We start from the raw sequence: 25087 nt of genomic DNA, 5'->3' as shown, positions 1-25087 counted from the left end.
CAGAAGATGGAAACAGTTAAATGTTGTTGAATACGACAAGCGCAAATATGAAAACAAACCCAAGCCTGCCGGCGCCCAAGTCTAATATGGATAGGTTGAGACACCTGCAAATATACACAGATATCAGCTGTAAACAAACGTAATGCATATTAAGTCAGCATTATGATGTCATCAAACTCCAGAGAACAGCAGTGAAGTAGGCATTACTGATGATGTCATAGAACTCCATAGAATGCCAGGTAAGCATTGTGATGTCATAGAACCCCAGAGCATAAAAGGGCTTGCAACGATGCTAGAAACATCCAGTTGTATCCAGACTGTGAATTGGCTAAAGCCTATTTCTATTTACGGATATCGCTCTGTTGCTACCGATCTACTAGTCAGTCGTAGCACTTCTTGCATCATCTGGTTGGCAGCTTGCTGCCAGCCTTAACCGGCTGGGATTCCCCAGCATACCAGTGACACAGGGACTGCACACACAGCTCTGTCACTGAGACCATACAAAGGCTCAAGGAACATCACAGCTTTTGTGTAGGATCCAGCACTAAGCCGCGTCTCTGGAAGTAGTTGCCCCTGTCTCAGGGAGCCTGCTCCAGTAAAGATGGGCCAGTGCTGTGGCAAGGTTTGTTTTTCTCTCATATAAATAAGACTGCTTCATCCATCTTATGAAGGTGTTTTAGTCAGGCAATAGCCAATCGCATCCATTTTATTAGTAATTAAAAAAAAAAGAATATGTAGGTGTAAAGCACACCTAGGGGAGAAAATAATCCCCGTTTTTATACATAAGTAAATATCCAGTAACACTCTTACTGAGTTAACCTCTGCCACTTCTCCTGGGGGCCTGTACCAGCTATCTACCACCCTCTCAGTAACATAAAGCTTGTTCACATTTTTTAGGCTACATTTTGGGATAGAAATGTATATATTTTACAGGTCGTTAGAAAAATATACTATATGAAGTGAGGTTGAATTTTTAAAATACATATAAGCCCCAGTAAAAGTTTTCTACCAAAGGTTAAATACAATAAACATTATTATCCTTAAAATACATTGACAGAAATCTCTATCTTCCCACAGAGAGACAAACAGAAAGAGCTAGCAGCTCAGCTTGCAGCTATCAGAGAGGATGTCGGTGAGTCAAATACTTAATAATTAATGATGTACATCAGATAATTGGGTTATCAAAGAATGTCCATCTTCTGTTCAAAATGTCTGCAAATATCTGGTGATCACCTTTGTATCTTTTCCTGTTTAGTTTGCTAGGAATTTAATGTAAGGATTCAAAATGTTCCTACTTCTAAAGTCTTCTCTTAGAGATGACTCCTAAATGCATTTAACCAAGTCTACATTTCTGAAAAAAGTCGCCATATCCCTCTTTCTCTAAGCCCTCTTTTTATATGAGCTTGATGGCCTGTGGAAAGGTTGTTTTTTGCTGTCATTAAATTAAAAAGGTACATGGCAGTGGGACGACCATCATCATAGCTATGAACCTCCTGAAACAGAAGACCCTTGAAAACAATGACCTTTTTAAAAGTCCATGGTATTGATTTTAGAAGAAGATCTTCAGCAATGGCCCTAACACAATATTTGATTTGAAAATGTTTCATTGTATCTAATCGAAAAGTGATTTGATCTTTGTGTATTGCAGCCTTAAACCGTTCAAGGTGCGAGATTTTACAGAAGGAGAAGGAGGAGCTGGAAGTAAAACTTGCTACTGATGTGAGGGAGCTTAAATTTCAACAGCAAGCTGACCTAGAAGAACTGAAGGAACGCTTTAACTCCCAATGCATCCAGGAAATTGAACGCGTAAAAGAGGAGCATGACGTCCTTCTCAAAGAAATTCAATTCCATCACCAGGAGCAGGTCAGTTATAGATTAGGGGCCTGTCCTCTGTTTATGGTACTAATTCTTGGGATTTGCTCATTAAACAATGGCCAGGCGAGCTAACATGGGCTAACATGCATACTTTTTTATTTTCACCCAGTAATAATTCCAAACCAATATTCAGAAACCTATTTTCTGGACATTAAAGCTTCTTCTTTAACTCTTGTTTTTGTTAGGTAGGGTCTTAATACCTTTCAGCTGGATGTTATCCTTAACTATATACTTGAGGCTCCAAATCTTAAAAGTTTAATTCCAAACACTTTTAGACATTTTTGTACTTTTGTATATTAAAGACACCAAGTGCCTTTAAACAAGAAGCACGTGGGGACACCAGGCTCAGTTTCTCACATTGTAACCTTTTATCTAAAAAATCAAAAGCTTACACATCCATGAATAATGTCCACCATCCCCTTAATATTTCACATTGATACTGAGTAAGAAGATATATCTGAAGTGACCTTCACACGTTCTGTTAATTTGTTTCTTCCACACAGATCAAAACACTATCTGCTAATCATGAGGCCGTCCTGGCAGAGGTGAAACTTTCCCATTCTGCCGCCATTCAATCAATGAGCGACGACCATGAGAGACTGGTTGATGGTAAGTTTTCCTCATACTTCATTATGCGTACACGTAATGTACGCATACTATGGCTTATATCTGGTTTTGTGAAATTCTGATATAGAAATAGCATCTTCAGCTAGAGATATTCAGCTATGTATTCATATAGTAGGCATGAGCTTTACCACTAACTGAACCTTTAACATGCTGGGAAATCTTTACTTCACAAGTTTCTTTCTTTTCTGACCAATCTATGACCGTCTATTAACTGTTTTGGAAGATGTTTTAGGTTTAGATGTGAAAAACAGCTCAAGCATTAATAACAGTTTAGCATAGATAATGTGATTTTGAATTCATTTTTTATGTTGTTTCAAATAACAAGTTTGGGATGCAATGTAGTGTTGTATTGTTTTATTACAATACCATTTCATATAGTAACATGCAATACGTTGAATATTAACAAAAATATATTCCTTACCAAGAAACAAAAACAGCACCCTTTACTTGGTCCTAAAGCTGCGCTCCACTCAATAATAGCTCACTTAGTTCAATGAAATCTCATTAGACCTCTGTCTTTATGTGTCAGAGCAACCCATTTATCTAAGGATACATTTAGCTTGCGACCCTCAGCTTAGCTACTATTCCAGTTTTAATCAGGTTAATGAGGTTTGTAGACATATAAATGGCGGACACAAACATTGAGAAAACGCTTGAGTTTGTCATGTTTTTCATGGAATTAAGTGGAAAGTACGTTATTACTGTGTTCACATGCATTGATTACTCAGTGTTGCAAATTTAAGTTGACCAGTCAAAATGACATACAGATTTCTGTCTCTTTATATTTAGAATTGAAAGAAAGCCATGAATATGAAATGAAACAGCATGAGGACAACTTTGAAAAACTTCGGTTGTCATTACAGGTAAATATTTAGCATTTTTTCTGTATTACTATCAGTTCATTGCAGTGTCGTTTGAGTGGAATATTGGAGGTTTTGTTTCAAGAACAATTATGATGTGATGAGCTGGCACAGCATAATGTGGTGCAGTCACCGTGACAACCAATGTAATGCTTCATGGGGAGTGTGAGAGTTGAAAAAATATATTACCTATATCCTTTCATTAAATTTTCACTCAGGGGTGTAACACACAAGTACATATCCATTCTCATACACAATTACATATCCATACTCACACACAATTACACATCCATGCTCATGCATACCATTACACATCCATGCTCACGCACACACACACACACACAATTACACATCCATCCTCACGCACACAATTACACATCCATGCTCACACACACACAATAACACATCCAAGCTTACACACACAATTACACACCCATGCTCACATGCAAACATTATTACACATCCATGCTCACATACATATATATGAACACATATACATACATCCAGCCTCCCTCCCGTCCCTGCAGCTTTCTCTCCGGCTGCTCTCACAGCCTTGGGTCACCGCGGGGTCCTGTCTCCTTCTACCGGTTACAAATAGATGAGAAAGGGCCCATCCGACCTGAACTGGTGCAGTCCAGGTGGGAAGGGCCCCTTCTAAAGAAGTTTGAACTGGTATGAGGAGGCAGGAACTACCCCTGTCGTTACGCCAATGTTGTTACTGCTATTAGGTTGTTAATAGTGTTGAAGGAATTTGGAGAAATATTTTTTTCTCAATGCAGTTGTGATTTATAGATCTATGCATTAGTTGCACATTAATATTGTTTTTTTAATATTGTTTGTTTATTTTTAAGGACCAGGTGGACACACTAACATTCCAAAATCGTTCACTTAAAGACAAAATAACATGGCTGGAAGACTCTTTAAAGAAGAGCACTAAAGAGCAGCTCCAGGTATTTCACGGAATCTCGTGTATATGATTCATTTCCTTAATATAACCCTCAAAAATATATTTTCCAAAAATGTCCTCAGTTGATGTCATCATAATCCCTATATTGCATATGATAGCTGAGGGACACCTTTTTATCAATGCAAATGCATGGAAGGATTAATCAGCACTCCTTTTAATGCATTTCCAAAGTTTCCTTACTCCCCATCCCCTTCTGTTAGTTTCAGTGACAGCGCTTTCTTTTCTACAGTTAAGTATGCATGTTAATCATCCTTATTCATTTTCCTCCCCATCAACTTATCTCTACCCATTTGTTAGGTAGCTGATTGTTGTTGATGGGTTCAGGCAGCCGTTTTAAGAAAGGGTGAGGAAACTGGCCAGAACAGGACCGAAATTTGATTAGTTAATGATTACCCTGCTCCTCACAGATCTCTTCTCCCCATTTATTCCAAAAACAATTACTTTTTGTTTTTATATGTACCTTATGGCCAGTTTTGTTATACAATAAGCGTGAATCCTACTATTTCTTTTGCGACAGGTTGTGTTAGCACCTTATCAATACTTGGAACAAGATCTAAACAGTATGAAGGCAGTGCTTGACCTGAAGAATGAATTGATTCGGAAGAAGGAGAAACGAATCATGGAATTGGAAATGCTGGTGGGTTTGTTTTTATACATACCAGTGGTGGCACATACTTTTATATTGTGCCATCACAATTATGCCCCCCCCCCCGCAAAGAAATAGTGCACAAGTTTAGTTTGCATCATTAAGAGAAAAATATGGCAATAATGTCATTGGTGGATACAGTCATGATGTACATCATGTGTCACTCTTAATGTTGTTGCATGGTAATGATCCATCAAGGCTTTTTCAAGTTTTTTGCTGGCAATGTGGCTGCTAACATCACCTTATTGAATCTCACATTGCACATTGAAAGCTCGTGTTGTTGCATTCATAGAAATGACAATTTGTTGTGATGATACTTGGAACAGCTAAAACCACATTGAGATGATTGTAAATGATGTACATATAAGACATCTTTAATTCTGTTTTCTACTATAGGCTGAGACAAACTTCATTCTGGAGAAAAAGGTCCAAATTCTTCAGCAGAAAAATGAAGACCTGAGTGCACAGATTGATAGAAACACCGAAGTGACACGGTAAGTGAAATAGAAAATTATGCAGGGGTGGAATAATAAGGGGTGCAGCCAGTGCAAAGAGCTTATTGTACAGTAGGGCAATAAAGAGGCTGAGGTATCAAAAATGATCACGTTTGTAGCTCTTTCCAGTTTTGCAACAAACTAAGGGGAAAAAACCTTTCTTGACAACCAAAATGGCAGTCAGATCTTTCCTTGGATCAAGAAGCTATTTCCCCATAAAAATGACCACCCTGAATATTATGTTTTTGCAAGTATTTATCCAATTGTTGTTTAAATGTCTGTACAGACTCTGATAAAACTACCTCTGCAGGCAGAGAATTCCACATCCTTATTGTTCTTACTGTACAAAACCCTTTCCTTTGCCTTAGACTAAATCTCCCTTCTTCCAGTCTAAATGCGTGAGCACGTGCCCTATGCATAGTCCTGTGCACACAAAGGTGATATTCCGGTAACGCATCACAGACATCATATCAATGATAAATTAATGTGTAATAGTCTTTTATTACAAAAAAAGTTGTTTAATGTTTATATACAGATTTCTAGTCAATAAGCAGATATGTCCCGATAATTTCAAGAAAATGAAAGCTCGCCAAGCCTTGGCTATGAGTGAAGCAAATGCCTAGTATTCAGTGGACATAAGGCCATTTTGACACAACTATGTAGGTTATAGGAAACATGACACGTTTGTAAATTGAACTAATGTTTTTTAGGCAATTATCTGCTGAAAACACCCATCTGCGTGAGAACATAGAGAAAGAGATCAGGGAAAAGAAACAACTGAGCATGACGAACGAAGAGCTTGTTTGGAAGCTTCAGAATGCAAAGGCCCAACCAACTGCCTTTGTTCCCTATTGATCGCTCAACATCTAAATCTGTGTCTCACGTGAAAGTCAGCTCCACAAAATGAGACACTCCACTGAATCAATGTATTTCTGATAACACCAACAGAAATTTTTTATGTGCAACAATAACACCTAGTATTAAAGACCTAAATTGCACAAAACACAAATGGTGCATTAGACAATTTATTTTAAATTTTCATTTCACTAGATGTGTGCATACATTTTCATATAAACTTTATTTTTAATGAAAATTCCCTGTTCATGTTTCATCATCCTGATTCGTCCATTCGCCTACGCTATTACAAGCTCTTCTGGTACCATTACAAGCCTTTTTGACGCTTGTTGATGAGGTACAGTGGAAAGGACTGTGTATAGGAGAGTACGTATCAATGACTGATTAGTAGAAGTAGCAAAAAAAAAACATGGGATGTTTATGGCTGTGGTTGACGAGTCCAACAAGTTGTGTGAGTGTTTCCCTGCCCAGACCCAGTGCCTTACTGCTACTACTGCACCTCTTTGATAGTCCTTACTATGGGGAATTTAAAAAATAATTGTAACGGGTTCACCAAGAGAGCTGTAGTAACTCCCAGAGATCACCCACATGTATCCTCCTCTTGTCCCCGGAATCACTTCCAGCACCAGCCAGCATGCGCACCTTGGGACCCTGCTATGTGTACCCAATAAGTAGACACACAACTACCTTGAATTGAGTACAGCAGGAATGAACAGTTTATTGTGGTAAAACATAGACTCATATAGCCACAGAACTTCATTAACATAAATTAACAGATACATGTATTCCACCCAACCTTTAATCCCCAGTCAGCAATCCTATTGATGGGATTAATTAAACAATGGAGTTCCTGCCTGTTTGGCAGCCAGGCTGGAGCCATCTCTGACTACCTTGGGCCCCTGTATGACAGGTCATTCTGTCACAATAATAATTCTATAATGATAGGCGAGTCCAACAAGTGTCAGGGACCTCTCCTTTTGAGGACACCCCCACATGTCGTCTGAATGAAAACAAGTCCCTGAAGTTCATCCAGGTCAAACTGTGTGGAACTAACATTCTGACCCTAACAAGGCTCTCCAGCTTCTGTTTTCTCCTAGGCTTGGTTTCCTTTTAATTCACTATGTTTAATAACCTAAGGATCTGTGCTCCTGGATCATGAATGGTGTCTTAAAAGAGAAGCTATATAGAACTGTTTAACCCCTTTGTGAATATTGCTGATTTTATTTCTGCCTTGCTCATGTTTATTTGTAATTTTCTTCTTATTTACTGTACCCGCACACATTGTATATAAGTTGTTTTATATTTCAAACAAAGAAGGGCTTTCTATAGATACCATTATTTTGATCATACTTTATGATTTTCTATAAAAAATGTGAAAACTATAGAAAAAAATGACCTTGTCTGACTTCTACTTGAAAAATATTTCACCCATCTACAAAAGCTAATAAAAAACCTGCCTAAATAGATTATAATATTTGTCCTGAGTTAAGAAATACCCAATATTTTTATTCTTCTTCCTTTTTTTGCACGTTATAGGGCAATAATTAGAAGTAACATATTGCTATTTCAAAATAATTTTTCAAATCTGGTCATACTCCGATCTTGTGCTACTTATTCCCATCAAATCATATATGTTTGAAAATTAGACACCCCAACGTATTTCAAATGCTAGTATTTCAACTCTTTCCAAGCACTATTACCGGCCTTAGTCAAACTTTGTTTAGTAATTTTCTTTTTCTTTTTTTCCCCCAAACATTTTACTTCAGATATGAAGTGGTATGGTATGAAGTGGTATATGACCCTGTCAAAATACCCCAATATGTGTTCAGTAGCATCTCCTGAGTACAGTGATAACACCCATGCATGGTTTTTCGGGTTGTTTGGGGGATAATAGGTCCCATTTGGGACACGTGCAATTCAGTTTTTAATGTAAAATTTGGACATGTTGAAAATTCTGCCCCATGCCCTATTTGGGACATACTTGAAGCTGGCCAATTCCATATACACCCATTAAACCATATATTTTTGAAAACTAGAAACCTGGGGGTATTTCAAATGCGGTATTTTATCCTCCACCCCATGCACTACTTTACCACCATCCATTGTTAAAAATTTGTGGTGGTATTTTGTGTGTTATTTTTTACTATCTGGACATTCTGTGTCCTATTTGTGGGACATCTTTGAACCTGCCCAATTTGATTTACTCCATCAAATCATACATTTTTTTAAAAAAACTAGACACTCATTGGGCATTTAAAATGCAAGCATTTTAACTCTATTCACATGAGAATTGGAACTGGATGGTTCCCCTGATGTTACCATTTTACTAAGTACATTGTGATTAGTAAGCTGGGCTGGGTTTGCATGGTTCACTACAGGAATGTCTAGAGAGATCCCATTGAGAACCTGTTTATTTTTTAATGGCACCATCATCTTGCGAGAGGCATATCTTTTGCATTTGGGTAATGAAGCTTCCGGCATTTCTGCTGATTCCACCATCAGCTGAATCGCTTAATAAAATGGTTTGATCAGTTGAAAGTTCTAATATTGTTGTTAGAGCATAACAAACTCTGGATATTAGATATTAGATAGAGTAGCCTTATATTTGACACCTTCCGCAAGGATTACTGGCATGGGAGTAACATCAGAATGGTTTAAAATAAAAAAATGGAACTAGACAGGGATGCCCATTATTCCCTTTATTATATGTTCTTTCTTTGGAGCCAATTTATAAGATTCAATAATCAAATTAAAGATTCATTCTGTTCTTTGGGAGAAGTCAAAATGAACCGTTATGTAGACGATATCATACTCATGCTCGCAGATCCAAGCGTATCTATAGAATACATAATTATGGAAATAGAGAGACATGGAGATCTTTCTAATTATAAAGTAAATATTTCTAAATCTAGTACTATCACCTTTAATGTAAATAAAATATTAAAAGGAAAAAATGCAGAAAAACATGCTTTTATATGGAACAGTGAGAAGATTGAATACCTGGGAATTCTTATATCAATGAAGGTAGAACAAATATTGGAAATAAATTATCAAGCCTTATTGAAAAAAACAAAAAAATATTTTCTAGACTGGAAACACAGTCACATATCATGGTGGGGCCGTATTAATACAATTAAATCTTACATTCTCTCCATCTAGTTATACTTGTTCAGGTCAATTCCAATGGCTCTATCAGATAGAATTACAAATAGCTTTAGACCAGCTGATATGGAGAAAAAAAAAAAACAGACTTGCGAGAAATTTAATATGTAGGAAAATATGCTAATACACATGAGTAATTGGTTAATACCTGAAAATAAAACTGAATCTTGGTATCTCTTGGAAAAAGAAAACGAAAGAAAATTGGACCCAGAACTTTTTCTCTGGCTTCATCCCTCAAAATACCATAAATGGCTTAAGCATGAGGAGAACCCGATAATCAATAATCTGCTAAATGTAATGAAAAAATTAAGTCAAAGATACAATAGTAGAGATAAAATTCCACTGTCCACTAACTATAATTCAAAGTTATAAAATATTGATATTAAAGATTGGCAATATAAGGGTATCAATAAACTGAGTCATTTGGTGGCAGGTGATGAAATAAGATCTTTTTGAGCTCTCAAATCAGAATCAGAACACAGGATATATTTAAATATTTAAGAATTAAAAGTTTTATTTCAGATCGTCTTATGTTAGAATTCCTCAAAGTCGATGTAGATATACATTTGTTATACAAAAAAAAAAAAAATTATTGGTTAAATTTTGGAATCAGGTTTAGTAAAGAAAAAACAGAGGATCAAGTTTCGTACTTACATAACAAAATGGGAAAAAGATACTGGGTGTCAATTTTCATATTAAGAATGGATTGGGATAATTCCAAAAATAAAACCATATGTTCACTGCTTAGCCCATTCAGTCCATTATGGAAATACCGGTACGTCCTGCTTTTCTTGCAGCGGCAGGGACACATCCCTGCCGCTACACGGGAGATCAGGCTGTCTCCCTCTTTCTGCTACCTGATCTCATGTAACAGCTTCCGGCACGAACGCCAGAAAACTGTTACATTTTTAAGCACCGATCGCGCGATCGTGCATTCCCTTCCGGGTCGCGTCACTTGGAAGGTCATCGGAGGACAGAATACCCCCTGTATTGATGAGGCACAGACACTGTGGGGACTTGCATAGAGATCACAGTGTGATCGGTGCAGAGGGGTCGCAGGAAGTAGAGTGAGAAACAATATTTCTTACTCTTCTCCCAAGCTGAAACACAAAACAAAGAAAAAAATGGTTAGTGATTTAAAAAAAAACTTAAAATAATAAAAATAATAATAATTAAAAAAAAACAATAAAGTGAGCTAAGTGACGTCATTGGGACATCACTGGCATTAATAACATGTTCAAGAGGTCCCTGAGATGACCTCTAACCATTTAAAAAAAATAATATACAAAATAATACAAAAAATAAAAATATAAAAAAAATATTAGGGATGCAACTAACGGTTATTCTCATAATCGATTAGTTGAAAGATTACTACTATTTCGATTAATCGGATAAAAAAATAAATGTAAATTTTTCATTTATTTAAAATAACTGGATGTTAAAAACAAACAGCAGAATAAAAAACACTTTGATAAAAAAGTATTTCTTGTTTTTATTTCCCAACCTGCCCCTCCCCCAGTTATGCACATCTGAGCCCAGGCTTGCCACACTACCTCCTAGATGTCACATACCCCCAGATATGTCACTCTGCCCTCCCCACATATGCCTTGCATACCCTATATGCCTTATACCCCCTGATATGCCACTATGCCAACTGATATGCCTTATACCCCAGTATACCTTATACCCCCAGATATGTCACTCCGTCCTCCCCTGATAAGCCTTATACTCCCCAGATATGCCATAGTGCACTCATAGATTCACAGACTCGTTCACAGACACTATACTTTAATAAATAAATACAGGATTAATCTTCACTGCCCCCAGGATTTAGATTCCCCTTAATTTGCCCCCCTTTGCCTCTAACTGCACCTTAACTTAACCTTATTAAATTAATTCACTCCTCAGCATTAAATTAACCCTAAAGACCCCATTAACCATAACTGCCCCTAAATTAACCCTAAAGACCCCATTAACCATAACTGCCCCTAAATTAACCCTAAAGACCCCATCAACCATAACTGCCCCTAAATTAACACTAAACATCCCATCAACCATAACTGTCCCTAAATTAACCCTAACGATCCAATTAACGATAACTGCCCCTAAATTAACCCTAACGACCCCATCAACAATAACTGCCCCTAAATTAATCCTAAAGACCCCATCAACCATAACTGCCCCTAAATTAACCCTAAAGACTTCATCAACCACAATTGCCCCTACGTTAACCCTGAAGACCCCGTTAACCATAACTGCCCCTAAATTAACCCTGAAGACCCCATTACCATAACTGCTCCTAAAATAACCCTAAACACCCCATCAACCATAACTGCCCCTAAATTAACCCTAAACACCCCATCAGCCATAATTGCCCCTAAATTAACCCTAGACACCCCATCAACCATAACTGCCCATAAATTAACCCTTAATACCCCATCAACCATAACTACCCCTAAATGAAATAGGAAATGGGCGGGGGCAATCATCAGAGTGACCGCAGGGAGGGACTGTTAAGTAGTAACTGCTGTGAGTCACACTGAATGAACAGGACTTTTAATTTTTGCTAAATTTTCAGTTAATCATCTAACTATGGTATCAAAAGAAAGCTCTATCCCTCCTTGAAATAACAATACATAGTGTACATGGATACACTATTAGCAGGAAAAGAGAAAAATCGCTGAAACCGACATACCGCAAAAAAGGCAAAATTGCTCCGGGACTTGAGGTACTAAAAACCCCATGGGATTGAAGGGGTTAAATCTCTTACAACTACAATTTAAAATAAACCAGCAATGGCACATGGCACCAAAAGAAGTATCTAAAATGTATCCAACCACATCAGCGAATTGCTGGAGATGTGATTCTGGTCAGGGTACCTATATACACATCTGGTGGGAATGTAGATGCCTACAACCAATTTGGAATATGAAACACGGGGCAATTAGAGATCTTGGGATTACCGATATAAACAGAAAACCAGAAACAGCATTATTGTTTTTAGCATGGCCAAGATTAGAACCGGCCTTTTTTTCTGGGCATACATGTATTTTTAGCAATTATAACTTTTATTGGTAACAAATTGGCAATCACAAAATCTACCTTCCTGGCCCCAACTTAAATATCAAGTAGAATACCAGATTGAAATGGAAAGGAATAGTAATATAGCAAAAAAAGGATTTAGGATCTGGAGAGATTTGTATAATGAGAATTAACATCATTATAGTCGATCATAGTCTCAGTCCCCTCGGTAGATGTAATCCAGGAACCCCCACGACATATCATCACCATGTATATATCGAAATCATGAAAAAAGGAAGTTAGATTTAGAAAATGGCATATTTGATTTTTGTTCTTTTTGTCATTGTTTGTTTTTGAATACACAATAATACTGTATATTTGGGGATTTCAGATGTTTTTTAACGAAACAGTTGAATTCTATCATGTATTCTTTTTTTTTTCTTTTTTGTATTCGCTTGTACAATGTATTTTTTTTATAACATATGAAAATAAAAAATTAAATATGAAAGAAAGAACAATACAACCTTGTCTGGTATTTTAAACCCTAAGACTGTGTGGCTATATTATCCCGGCAATATATATATATATACATTTCCACTGCACATATATTGAAAAAAAATACTTGCTACTGCATTCACTTTGCACCCACATACATTTCTGATATTTACCCCAACACTGCAACAATTTCCACTGTACCCATAATGAAAAATGACTGCCATTGCGCCCACTTTGTACCCACATAAAATTCCATTGCATCCATAATGAAAAAAGTGACTTTCCATTGCACCCAATTTGTACCATTTTTGCACCCATATACATTTTCACTGCACTAACAATGGAGAAAAAATTACTAGCCGTTGCACCCACTTTGTACCCATATAAACTTCCACTGCACTCATCATGAAAAAAATACTTGCATTGCTCTTATTTTGCGCTCACATAATCATCCACTGCATCCATAATAAAAATAATACTCGATACTAACTCGACTTTGCACCCATATACATTTTCACTGCTCTCTGTCACACACAGCAAGGTTGGAGACACCAGAGTCAGGTAGAACCCAAGGGTAGCAGAAACGTTGTCAACACAAGCCGAGGTCAGGATACCAGGAGTCAGGATCAACGGATAACAAGCCAAGATCCGGATGCCAGAGAATCCACGTAAACAAGGAAACAAGCAAAGGACTTCACTTGTCACTGCACCCACATTAATGTCCAGCGCACCCATAATGAAAACAGTGACCTGCCATTGTACCCAATTTGCACCCACTTAAAATTCCACTGCACCCATAATGAAAAAAAATTCTTTCTATTGCACCCACTCTGTACTATTTTTGCACCCACATACATTTTCACTGCCTCCAGAATGAAAAAGAAAATTACTAAACATTGCACCCACGTTGAACTCGCTTTGCACCCATATAAATTTTCACTGCACTCATAATGAAAAAAATGACTTGCCATTGCACCCACTTTGCAACTCCATAAATTGCATGCGCACCTATTTTGCACCTAAAACAATTCCTTTATCAATTGAATATTATAAATACCGTATTTGCTCGATTATAAGACGAGGTTTTTTTCAGAGCAAATGCTCTGAAAAATACCCCTCGTCTTATAATCGGGGTCGTCTTCTAATCAGACCTCAAATAGGTCTGATTAGGAGACTAAGATCCAGATCCCCCGCACCGCTGCAGGGGACCTGGATCCTCCTATCGTCGCCCCCCCCCGCACGCACGCACGCACGCACTTACCGGTGCTTCCGGAGGTGAAGTTGGCAGCGGGGGTTTGTATGCGTCCGTCACAAATACCTTCCCCGACTGTCAGAGATCAGAGTTCCAGAGTTCCTGATCGCTGACAGCCGGGGAAGGTATTTGCGACGGACGCATACAAACCCCCGCTGCCAACTCCACCTCCTCCCGGCTGCCGCGGAATGAGACGTCAACCCGCTGCCCCGGCAATACAGCAGGAAATTGGAAGCACCGGTAAGTAAGTAAGTGTGTGTGTGTGTGTGTGTGTGTGCATTTCTGGAATGCCTTACACCCCTATATGCCACTCTGGCACTTAGGGGGTTAAAAGGCATATTATGGGGCAGAGTGGCATATAGGGAGGTATAAGGCATATCAGGAGGCAGAGTGGCGTTAAGGGGGCATTTAATAGAGCACTCTGCCTCCTGAAATGCCTTATACCTCCCTATATGCCACTCTGCCCCATAATATGCCTTTTAACCCCCTAAATGCCAGAGTGGCATATAGGGGTATAAGGCATTTCTGGAGGCAGAGTGCTCTATATAATGCCTTTTAACTCCCTTAATGCCACTCTGCCTCCTGGAATGCCTTATACCTCCCTATATGCCACTCTGCCCCATAATATGCATTTTAACCCCCTAAATGCCAGAATGGGATATAGGGGTATAAGGCATTTCTGGAGGCAGAGTGCTCTATATAATGCCTTTTAACTCCCTTAATGCCACTCTGCCTCCTGGAATGCCTTATACCTCCCTATATGCCACTCTGCCCCATAATATGCATTTTAACCCCCTAAATGCCAGAATGGGATATAGGGGTATAAGGCATTTCTGGAGGCAGAGTGGCACATAGGGGGTCAAAAGGCATACCATGGGGCACAGTGGCATATAGAGGGTTAAAAGGCATATCATGGGCCACAGTGCCATATTGGTGTGGCAAGCCTGGGGGCAGATGTGCGTAACTGGGGGCAGGTTGGAAAATACAAGGAAATAAAAACAAAAAAAATATTTTTCTCAATCATAGCTTTTATTAAAAAAAATAGTTTACATGAATTAACATTTACTGGTAAAACTTTTTTCCTTTAGGGTCGTCTTATATTCAGGCTTTTTCTTTTTTTCCTAAGTTAATATTCAGATTTTGGGGGGTCGTCTTATAATCAGGGTCGTCTTATAATCGAGCAAATACGGTATGTGCAGGAATAGTTTTTCTGTTAAACGCATTATACAAACATACATATTCGCTGGCGGTGGCTGCTGCTTTATTGTAATTTGTTCAAAGTTAATTTGTTACATGTGAAAAGTCATGGAGATGAGTTTTACAGCAACTTGGTGGTTATTAGAGTTTAAGGGATTTTTTTTTAAAAAAAAGTTTCTGTTGCACGCCCACTACAGTTGTCCTTTAATTCAGCTTCTCCTGAGTGTTTATTTATTGTTTCCATGGCAACCCAGATAGACAGATAGAATTTCCATAAAAAGAAACTGTTTGATAAATATCGTCCAAACAGAAGATGGAAACAGTTAAATGTTGTTGAATACGACAAGCGCAAATATGAAAACAAACCCAAGCCTGCCGGCGCCCAAGTCTAATATGGATAGGTTGAGACACCTGCAAATATACACAGATATCAGCTGTAAACAAATATAATGCATATTAAGTCAGCATTATGATGTCATCGAACTCCAGAGAACAGCAGTGAAGTAGGCCTTACTGATGATGTCATAGAACTCCATAGAATGCCAGGTAAGCATTGTGATGTCATAGAACCCCAGAGCATAAAAGGGCTTGCAACGATGCTAGAGACATCCAGTTGTATCCAGACTGTGAATTGGCTAAAGCCTATTTCTATTTACGGATATCGCTCTGTTGCTACCGATCTACTAGTCAGTCGTAGCACTTCTTGCATCATCTGGTTGGCAGCTTGCTGCCAGCCTTAACCGGCTGGGATTCCCCAGCATACCAGTGACACAGGGACTGCACACACAGCTCTGTCACTGAGACCATACAAAGGCTCAAGGAACATCACAGCTTTTGTGTAGGATCCAGCACTAAGCCGTGTCTCTGGAAGTAGTTGCCCCTGTCTCAGGGAGCCTGCTCCATTAAGGATGGGCCAGTGCTGTGGCAAGGTTTGTTTTTCTCTCATATAAATAAGACTATTTCATCCATCTTATGAAGGTGTTGTAGTCAGGCAATAGCCAACGCATCCATTTTATTAGTAATTTAAAAAAAAATGAATATGTAGGTGTAAAGCACACCTAGGGGAGAAAATAATCCCCGTTTTTATACATAAGAAAATATCCAGTAACACTCTTACTGAGTTAACCTCTGCCACTTCTCCTGGGGTGCTGTACCAGCTATCTACCACCCTCTCAGTAACATAAAGCTTGTTTACATTCTTTAGGCTACATTTTGGGATAGAAATGTATATATTTTACAGGATGTTAGAAAAATATACTATATGAAGTGAGGTTGAATTTTTAAAATACATATAAGCCCCAGTAAAAGTTTTCTACCAAAGGTTAAAGACAATAAACATTATTATCCTTAAAATACATTGACAGAAATTTCTATCTTCACACAGAGAGACAAACAGAAAGAGCTAGCAGCTCAGCTTGCAGCTATCAGAGAGGATGTCGGTGAGTCAAATACTTAATAATCAATGATGTACATCAGATAATTGGGTTATCAAAGAATGTCCATCTTCTGTTCAAAATGTCTGCAAATATCTGGTGATCACCTTCCTGTTTAGTTTGCTAGGAATTTAATGTAAGGATTGAAAATGTTCCTACTTCTAAAGTCTTCTCTTAGAGATGACTCCTAAATGCATTCCAACCAAGTCTACATTTCTGAAAAAAGTCGCCATATCCCTCTTTCTCTAAGCCCTCTTTTTATATGAGCTTGATGGCCTGTGGAAAGGTTGTTTTTTGCTGTCATTAAATTAAAAAGGTACATGGCAGTGGGACGACCATCATCATAGCTACGAACCTCCTGAAACAGAAGACCCTTGAAAACAATGACCTTTTTAAAAGTCCATGGTATTGATTTTAGAAGAAGATCTTCAGCAATGGCCTTAACACAATATTTGATTTGAAAATGTTTCATTGTATCTAATCGAAAAGTGATTTGATCTTTGTGTATTGCAGCCTTAAACCGTTCAAGGTGCGAGATTTTACAGAAGGAGAAGGAGGAGCTGGAAGTAAAGCTTGCTACTGATGTCAGGGAGCTTAAATTTCAACAGCAAGCTGACCTTGAAGAACTGAAGGAACGCTTTAACTCCCAATGCATCCAGGAAATTGAACGTGTAAAAGAGGAGCATGACATCCTTCTCAAAGAAATTCAATTCCATCACCAGGAGCAGGTCAGTTATAGATTAGAGGCCTGTCCTCTGTTTATGGTACTAATTCTTGGGATTTGCTCATTAAACAATGGCCAGGGGAGCTAACATGGGCTAACATGCATACTTTTTTATTTTCACCCAGTAATAATTCCAAACCAATATTCAGAAACCTATTTTCTGGACATTAAAGCTTCTTCTTTAACTCTTGTTTTTGTTAGGTAGGGTCTTAATACCTTTCAGCTGGATGTTATCCTTAACTATATGCTTTCTGCTCCAAATCTTAAAAGTTTAATTCCAAACACTTTTAGACATTTTTGTACTTTTGTATATTAAAGACACAAAGTGCCTTTAAACAAGAAGCACGTGGGGACACCAGGCTCAGTTTCTCACATTGTAACCTTTTATCTAAAAAATCAAAAGCTTACACATCCATGAATAATGTCCACCATCCCCTTAATATTTCACATTGATACTGAGTAAGAAGATATATCTGAAGTGACCTTCACACGTTCTGTTAATTTGTTTCTTCCACACAGATCAAAACACTATCTGCTAATCATGAGGCCGTCCTGGCAGAGGTGAAACTTTCCCATTCTGCCGCCATTCAATCAATGAGCGATGACCATGAGAGACTGGTTGATGGTAAGTTTTCCTCATACTTCATTATGCGTACACGTAATGTACGCATACTATGGCTTATATCTGGTTTTGTGAAATTCTGATATAGAAATAGCATCTTCAGCTAGAGATATTCAGCTATGTATTCATATAGTAGGCATGAGCTTTACCACTAACTGAACCTTTAACATGCTGGGAAATCTTTACTTTACAAGTTTCTTTCTTTTCTGACCAATCTATGACCGTCTATTAACTGTTTTGGAAGATGTTTTAGGTTTAGATGTGAAAAACAGCTCAAGCATTAATAACATTGTAGCATAGATAATGTGATTTTGAATTCATTTTTTATGTCGTTTCAAATAACAAGTTTGGGGTGCAATGTAGTGTTGTATTGTTTTATTACAATACCATTTCATATAGTAACATGCAATATGCTGAATATTAACAAAAATATATTCCTTACCAAGAAACAAAAACAGCACCCTTTACTTGGTCCTAAAGCTGCGCTCCACTCAATAATAGCTCACTTAGTTCAATGAAATCTCATTAGACCTCTGTCTTTATGTGTCAGAGCAACCCATTTATCTAAGGATACATTTAGCTAGGGACCCTCAGCTTAGCTACTATTCCAGTTTTAATCAGGTTAATGAGGTTTGTAGACATATAAATGGCGGACACAAACATTGAGAAAACACTTGTGTTTGTCATGTTTTTCATGGAATTAAGTGGAAAGTACGTTATTACTGTGTTCACATGCATTGATTACTCGGTGTTGCAAATTTAAGTTGACCAGTCAAAATGACATACAGATTTCTGTCTCTTTATATATAGAATTGAAAGAAAGCCATGAATATGAAATGAAACAGCATGAGGACAACTTTGAAAAACTTCGGTTGTCATTACAGGTAAATATTTAGCATTTTTTCTGTATTACTATCAGTTCATTGCAGTGTCGTTTGAGTGGAATATTGGAGGTTTTGTTTCAAGAACAATTATGATGTGATGAGCTGGCACAGCATAATGTGGTGCAGTCACCGTGACAACCAATGTAATGCTTCATGGGGAGTGTGAGAGTTGAAAAAATATATTACCTATATCCTTTCATTAAATTTTTACTCAGGGGTGTAACACACAAGTACATATCCATTCTCATACACAATTACATATCCATACTCACACACAATTACACATCCATGCTCATGCATACCATTACACATCCATGCTCACGCGCACACACACACACAATTACACATCCATCCTCACGCACACAATTACACATCCATGCTCACACACACACAATTACACATCCAAGCTTACACACACAATTACACACCCATGCTCACATGCAAACATTATTACACATCCATGCTCACATACATATATATGAACACATATACATACATCCAGCCTCCCTCCCGTCCCTGCAGCTTTCTCTCCGGCTGCTCTCACAGCCTTGGGTCACCGCGGGGTCCTGTCTCCTTCTACCGGTTACAAATAGATGAGAAAGGGCCCATCCGACCTGAACTGGTGCAGTCCAGGTGGGAAGGGCCCCTTCTAAAGAAGTTTGAACTGGTATGAGGAGGCAGGAACTACCCCTGTCGTTACGCCAATGTTGTTACTGCTATTAGGTTGTTAATAGTGTTGAAGGAATTTGGAGAAATATTTTTTTCTCAATGCAGTTGTGATTTATAGATCTATGCATTAGTTGTGAGCAAGAAAACCTTTGCACATTAATATTGTTTTTTTAATATTGTTTGTTTATTTTTAAGGACCAGGTGGACACACTAACATTCCAAAATCGTTCACTTAAAGACAAAATAACATGGCTGGAAGACTCTTTAAAGAAGAGCACTAAAGAGCAGCTCCAGGTATTTCACGGAATCTCGTGTATATGTTTGCTTTTGATTCATTTCCATAATATAACCCTCAAAAATATATTTTCCAAAAATGTCCTCAGTTGATGTCATCATAATCCCTATAGTGCATATGATAGCTGAGGGACACCTTTTTATCAATGCAAATGCATGGAAGGATTAATCAGCACTCCTTTTAATGCATTTCCAAAGTTTCCTTACTCCCCATCCCCTTCTGTTAGTTTCAGTGACAGCGCTTTCTTTTCTACAGTTAAGTATGCATGTTAATCATCCTTATTCATTTTCCTCCCCATCAACTTATCTCTACCCATTTGTTAGGTAGCTGATTGTTGTTGATGGGTTCAGGCAGCCGTTTTAAGAAAGGGTGAGGAAACTGGCCAGAACAGGACCGAAATTTGATTAGTTAATGATTACCCTGCTCCTCACAGATCTCTTCTCCCCATTTATTCCAAAAACAATTACTTTTTGTTTTTATATGTACCTTATGGCCAGTTTTGTTATACAATAAGCGTGAATCCTACTATTTCTTTTGCGACAGGTTGTGTTAGCACCTTATCAATACTTGGAACAAGATCTAAACAGTATGAAGGCAGTGCTTGACCTGAAGAATGAATTGATTCGGAAGAAGGAGAAACGAATCATGGAATTGGAAATGCTGGTGGGTTTGTTTTTATACATACCAGTGGTGGCACATACTTTTATATTGTGCCATCACAATTATGCCCCCCCCGCAAAGAAATAGTGCACAAGTTTAGTTTGCATCATTAAGAGAAAAATATGGCAATAATGTCATTGGTGGATACAGTCATGATGTACATCATGTGTCACTCTTAATGTTGTTGCATGGTAATGATCCATCAAGGCTTTTTCAAGTTTTTTGCTGGCAATGTGGCTGCTAACATCACCTTATTGAATCTCACATTGCACATTGAAAGCTCGTGTTGTTGCATTCATAGAAATGACAATTTGTTGTGATGATACTTGGAACAGCTAAAACCACATTGAGATGATTGTAAATGATGTACATATAAGACATCTTTAATTCTGTTTTCTACTATAGGTTGAGACAAACTTCATTCTGGAGAAAAAGGTCCAAATTCTTCAGCAGAAAAATGAAGACCTGAGTGCACAGATTGATAGAAACACCGAAGTGACACGGTAAGTGAAATAGAAAATTATGCAGGGGTGGAATAATAAGGGGTGCAGCCAGTGCAAAGAGCTGATTGTATAGTAGGGCAATAAAGAGGCTGAGGTATCAAAAATGATCACGTTTGTAGCTCTTTCCAGTTTTGCAACAAACTAAGGGGAAAAAACCTTTCTTGACAACCAAAATGGCAGTCAGATCTTTCCTTGGATCAAGAAGCTATTTCCCCATAAAAATGACCACCCTGAATATTATGTTTTTGCAAGTATTTATCCAATTGTTGTTTAAATGTCTGTAAAGACTCTGATAAAACTACCTCTGCAGGCAGAGAATTCCACATCCTTATTGTTCTTACTGTACAAAACCCTTTCCTTTGCCTTAGACTAAATCTCCCTTCTTCCAGTCTAAATGCGTGAGCACGTGTCCTATGCATAGTCCTGTGCACACAAAGGGGATATTCCGGTAACGCATCACAGACATCATATCAATGATAAAACAACGTGTAATAGTCTTTTATTACAAAAAAAGTTGTTTAATGTTTATATACAGATTTCTAGTCAATAAGCAGATATGTCCCGATAATTTCAAGAAAATGAAAGCTCGCCAAGCCTTGGCTATGAGTGAAGCAAATGCCTAGTATTCAGTGGACATAAGGCCATTTTGACACAACTATGTAGGTTATAGGAAACATGACACGTTTGTAAATTGAACTAATGTTTTTTAGGCAATTATCTGCTGAAAACACCCATCTGCGTGAGAACATAGAGAAAGAGATCAGGGAAAAGAAACAACTGAGCATGACGAACGAAGAGCTTGTTTGGAAGCTTCAGAATGCAAAGGCCCAACCAACTGCCTTTGTTCCCTATTGATCGCTCAACATCTAAATCTGTGTCTCACGTGAAAGTCAGCTCCACAAAATGAGACACTCCACTGAATCAATGTATTTCTGATAACACCAACAGAAATTTTTTATGTGCAACAATAACACCTAGTATTAAAGACCTAAATTGCACAAAACACAAATGGTGCATTAGACAATTTATTTTAAATTTTCATTTCACTAGATGTGTGCATACATTTTCATATAAACTTTATTTTTAATGAAAATTCCCTGTTCATGTTTCATCATCCTGATTCGTCCATTCGCCTACGCTATTACAAGCTGTTCTGGTACCATTACAAGCCTTTTTGACGCTTGTTGATGAGGTACAGTGGAAAGGACTGTGTATAGGAGAGTACGTATCAATGACTGATTAGTAGAAGTAGCAAAAAAAAAACATGGGATGTTTATGGCTGTGGTTGACGAGTCCAACAAGTTGTGTGAGTGTTTCCCTGCCCAGACCCAGTGCCTTACTGCTACTACTGCACTGATACATGTATTCCACCCAACCTTTAATCCCCAGTCAGCAATCCTATTGATGGGATTAATTAAACAATGGAGTTCCTGCCTGTTTGGCAGCCAGGCTGGAGCCATCTCTGACTACCTTGGGCCCCTGTATGACAGGTCATTCTGTCACAATAATAATTCTATAATGAAAGGCGAGTCCAACAAGTGTCAGGCACCCCCACATGTCGTCTGAATGAAAACAAGTCCCTGAAGTTCATCCAGGTCCTAACTGTGTGGAACTAACATTCTGACCCTAACAAGGCTCTCCAGCTTCTGTTTTCTCCTAGGCTTGGTTTCCTTTTAATTCACTATGTTTAATAACCTAAGGATCTGTGCTCCTGGATCATGAATGGTGTCTTAAAAGAGAAGCTATATAGAACTGTTTAACACCTTTGTGAATATTGCTGATTTTATTTCTGCCTTGCTCATGTTTATTTGTAATTTTCTTCTTATTTACTGTACCCGCACACATTGTATATAAGTTGTTTTATATTTCAAACAAAGAAGGGCTTTCTATAGATACCATTATTTTGATCATACTTTATGATTTTCTATAAAAAATGTGAAAACTATAGAAAAAAATGACCTTGTCTGACTTCTACTTGAAAAATATTTCACCCATCTACAAAAGCTAATAAAAAACCTGCCTAAATAGATTATATTTGTCCTGAGTTAAGAAATACCCAATATTTTTATTCTTCTTCCTTTTTTTGCACGTTATAGGGCAATAATTAGAAGTAACATATTGCTATTTCAAAATAATTTTTCAAATCTGGTCATACTCCGATCTTGTGCTACTTATTCCCATCAAATCATATATGTTTGAAAATTAGACACCCCAACGTATTTCAAATGCTAGTATTTCAACTCTTTCCAAGCACTATTACCGGCCTTAGTCAAACTTTGTTTAGTAATTTTCTTTTTCTTTTTTTCCCCCAAACATTTTACTTCAGATATGAAGTGGTATGGTATGAAGTGGTATATGACCCTGTCAAAATACCCCAATATGTGTTCAGTAGCATCTCCTGAGTACAGTGATAACACCCATGCATGGTTTTTCGGGTTGTTTGGGGGATAATAGGTCCCATTTGGGACACGTGCAATTCAGTTTTTAATGTAAAATTTGGACATGTTGAAAATTCTGCCCCATGCCCTATTTGGGACATACTTGAAGCTGGCCAATTCCATATACACCCATTAAACCATATATTTTTGAAAACTAGAAACCCGGGGGTATTTCAAATGCGGTATTTTATCCTCCACCCCATGCACTACTTTACCACCATCCATTGTTAAAAATTTGTGGTGGTATTTTGTGTGTTATTTTTTACTATCTGGACATTCTGTGTCCTATTTGTGGGACATCTTTGAACCTGCCCAATTTGATTTACTCCATCAAATCATACATTTTTTTTAAAAACTAGACACTCATTGGGCATTTAAAATGCAAGCATTTTAACTCTATTCACATGAGAATTGGAACTGGATGGTTCCCCTGATGTTACCATTTTACTAAGTACATTGTGATTAGTAAGCTGGGCTGGGTTTGCATGGTTCACTACAGGAATGTCTAGAGAGATCCCATTGAGAACCTGTTTATTTTTTAATGGCACCATCATCTTGCGAGAGGCATATCTTTTGCATTTGGGTAATGAAGCTTCCGGCATTTCTGCTGATTCCACCATCAGCTGAATCGCTTAATAAAATGGTTTGATCAGTTGAAAGTTCTAATATTGTTGTTAGAGCATAACAAACTCTGGATATTAGATATTAGATAGAGTAGCCTTATATTTGACACCTTCCGCAAGGATTACTGGCATGGGAGTAACATCAGAATGGTTTAAAATAAAAAAAATGGAACTAGACAGGGATGCCCATTATTCCCTTTATTATATGTTCTTTCTTTGGAGCCAATTTATAAGATTCAATAATCAAATTAAAGATTCATTCTGTTCTTTGGGAGAAGTCAAAATGAACCGTTATGTAGACAATATCATACTCATGCTCGCAGATCCAAGCGTATCTATAGAATACATAATTATGGAAATAGAGAGACATGGAGATCTTTCTAATTATAAAGTAAATATTTCTAAATCTAGTACTATCACCTTTAATGTAAATAAAATATTAAAAGGAAAAAATGCAGAAAAACATGCTTTTATATGGAACAGTGAGAAGATTGAATACCTGGGAATTCTTATATCAATGAAGGTAGAACAAATATTGGAAATAAATTATCAAGCCTTATTGAAAAAAACAAAAAAATATTTTCTAGACTGGAAACACAGTCACATATCATGGTGGGGCCGTATTAATACAATTAAATCTTACATTCTCTCCATCTAGTTATACTTGTTCAGGTCAATTCCAATGGCTCTATCAGATAGAATTACAAATAGCTTTAGACCAGCTGATATGGAGAAAAAAAAAAAACCAGACTTGCGAGAAATTTAATATGTAGGAAAATATGCTA

The 25087-nt window shown here is 37.6% G+C and overlaps 2 protein-coding genes across 2 annotated transcripts; both read left to right on the top strand.

Annotated features, from left to right (window-relative positions):
* The first annotated feature begins 289 nt into the window (after positions 1-289).
* LOC128473842 (microtubule-associated tumor suppressor candidate 2-like) lies at positions 290-6324 on the top strand. The gene is made up of 9 exons (XM_053456068.1): positions 290-379; positions 1078-1132; positions 1649-1863; positions 2379-2484; positions 3292-3365; positions 4214-4312; positions 4847-4966; positions 5372-5469; positions 6180-6324. The coding sequence occupies exons 1-9, from the start codon at positions 290-292 to the stop codon at positions 6322-6324; spliced, it is 1002 nt and encodes a 333-aa protein (XP_053312043.1).
* Positions 6325-16047: 9723 nt separating this feature from the next.
* On the top strand, positions 16048-22096 carry LOC128473841 (microtubule-associated tumor suppressor candidate 2-like). Its single transcript, XM_053456066.1, has 9 exons — positions 16048-16137; positions 16836-16890; positions 17398-17612; positions 18128-18233; positions 19041-19114; positions 19979-20077; positions 20622-20741; positions 21144-21241; positions 21952-22096. The coding sequence occupies exons 1-9, from the start codon at positions 16048-16050 to the stop codon at positions 22094-22096; spliced, it is 1002 nt and encodes a 333-aa protein (XP_053312041.1).
* The last annotated feature ends 2991 nt before the right edge of the window (positions 22097-25087 follow it).

The sequence above is a fragment of the Spea bombifrons genome, chromosome 2, assembly GCF_027358695.1.
Source record: "Spea bombifrons isolate aSpeBom1 chromosome 2, aSpeBom1.2.pri, whole genome shotgun sequence".
Taxonomy (NCBI): Eukaryota; Metazoa; Chordata; class Amphibia; order Anura; family Pelobatidae; genus Spea; species Spea bombifrons.
Note: the sequence above shows the minus strand (reverse complement) of the source record. Positions and strands in the feature narration are given on the sequence as shown.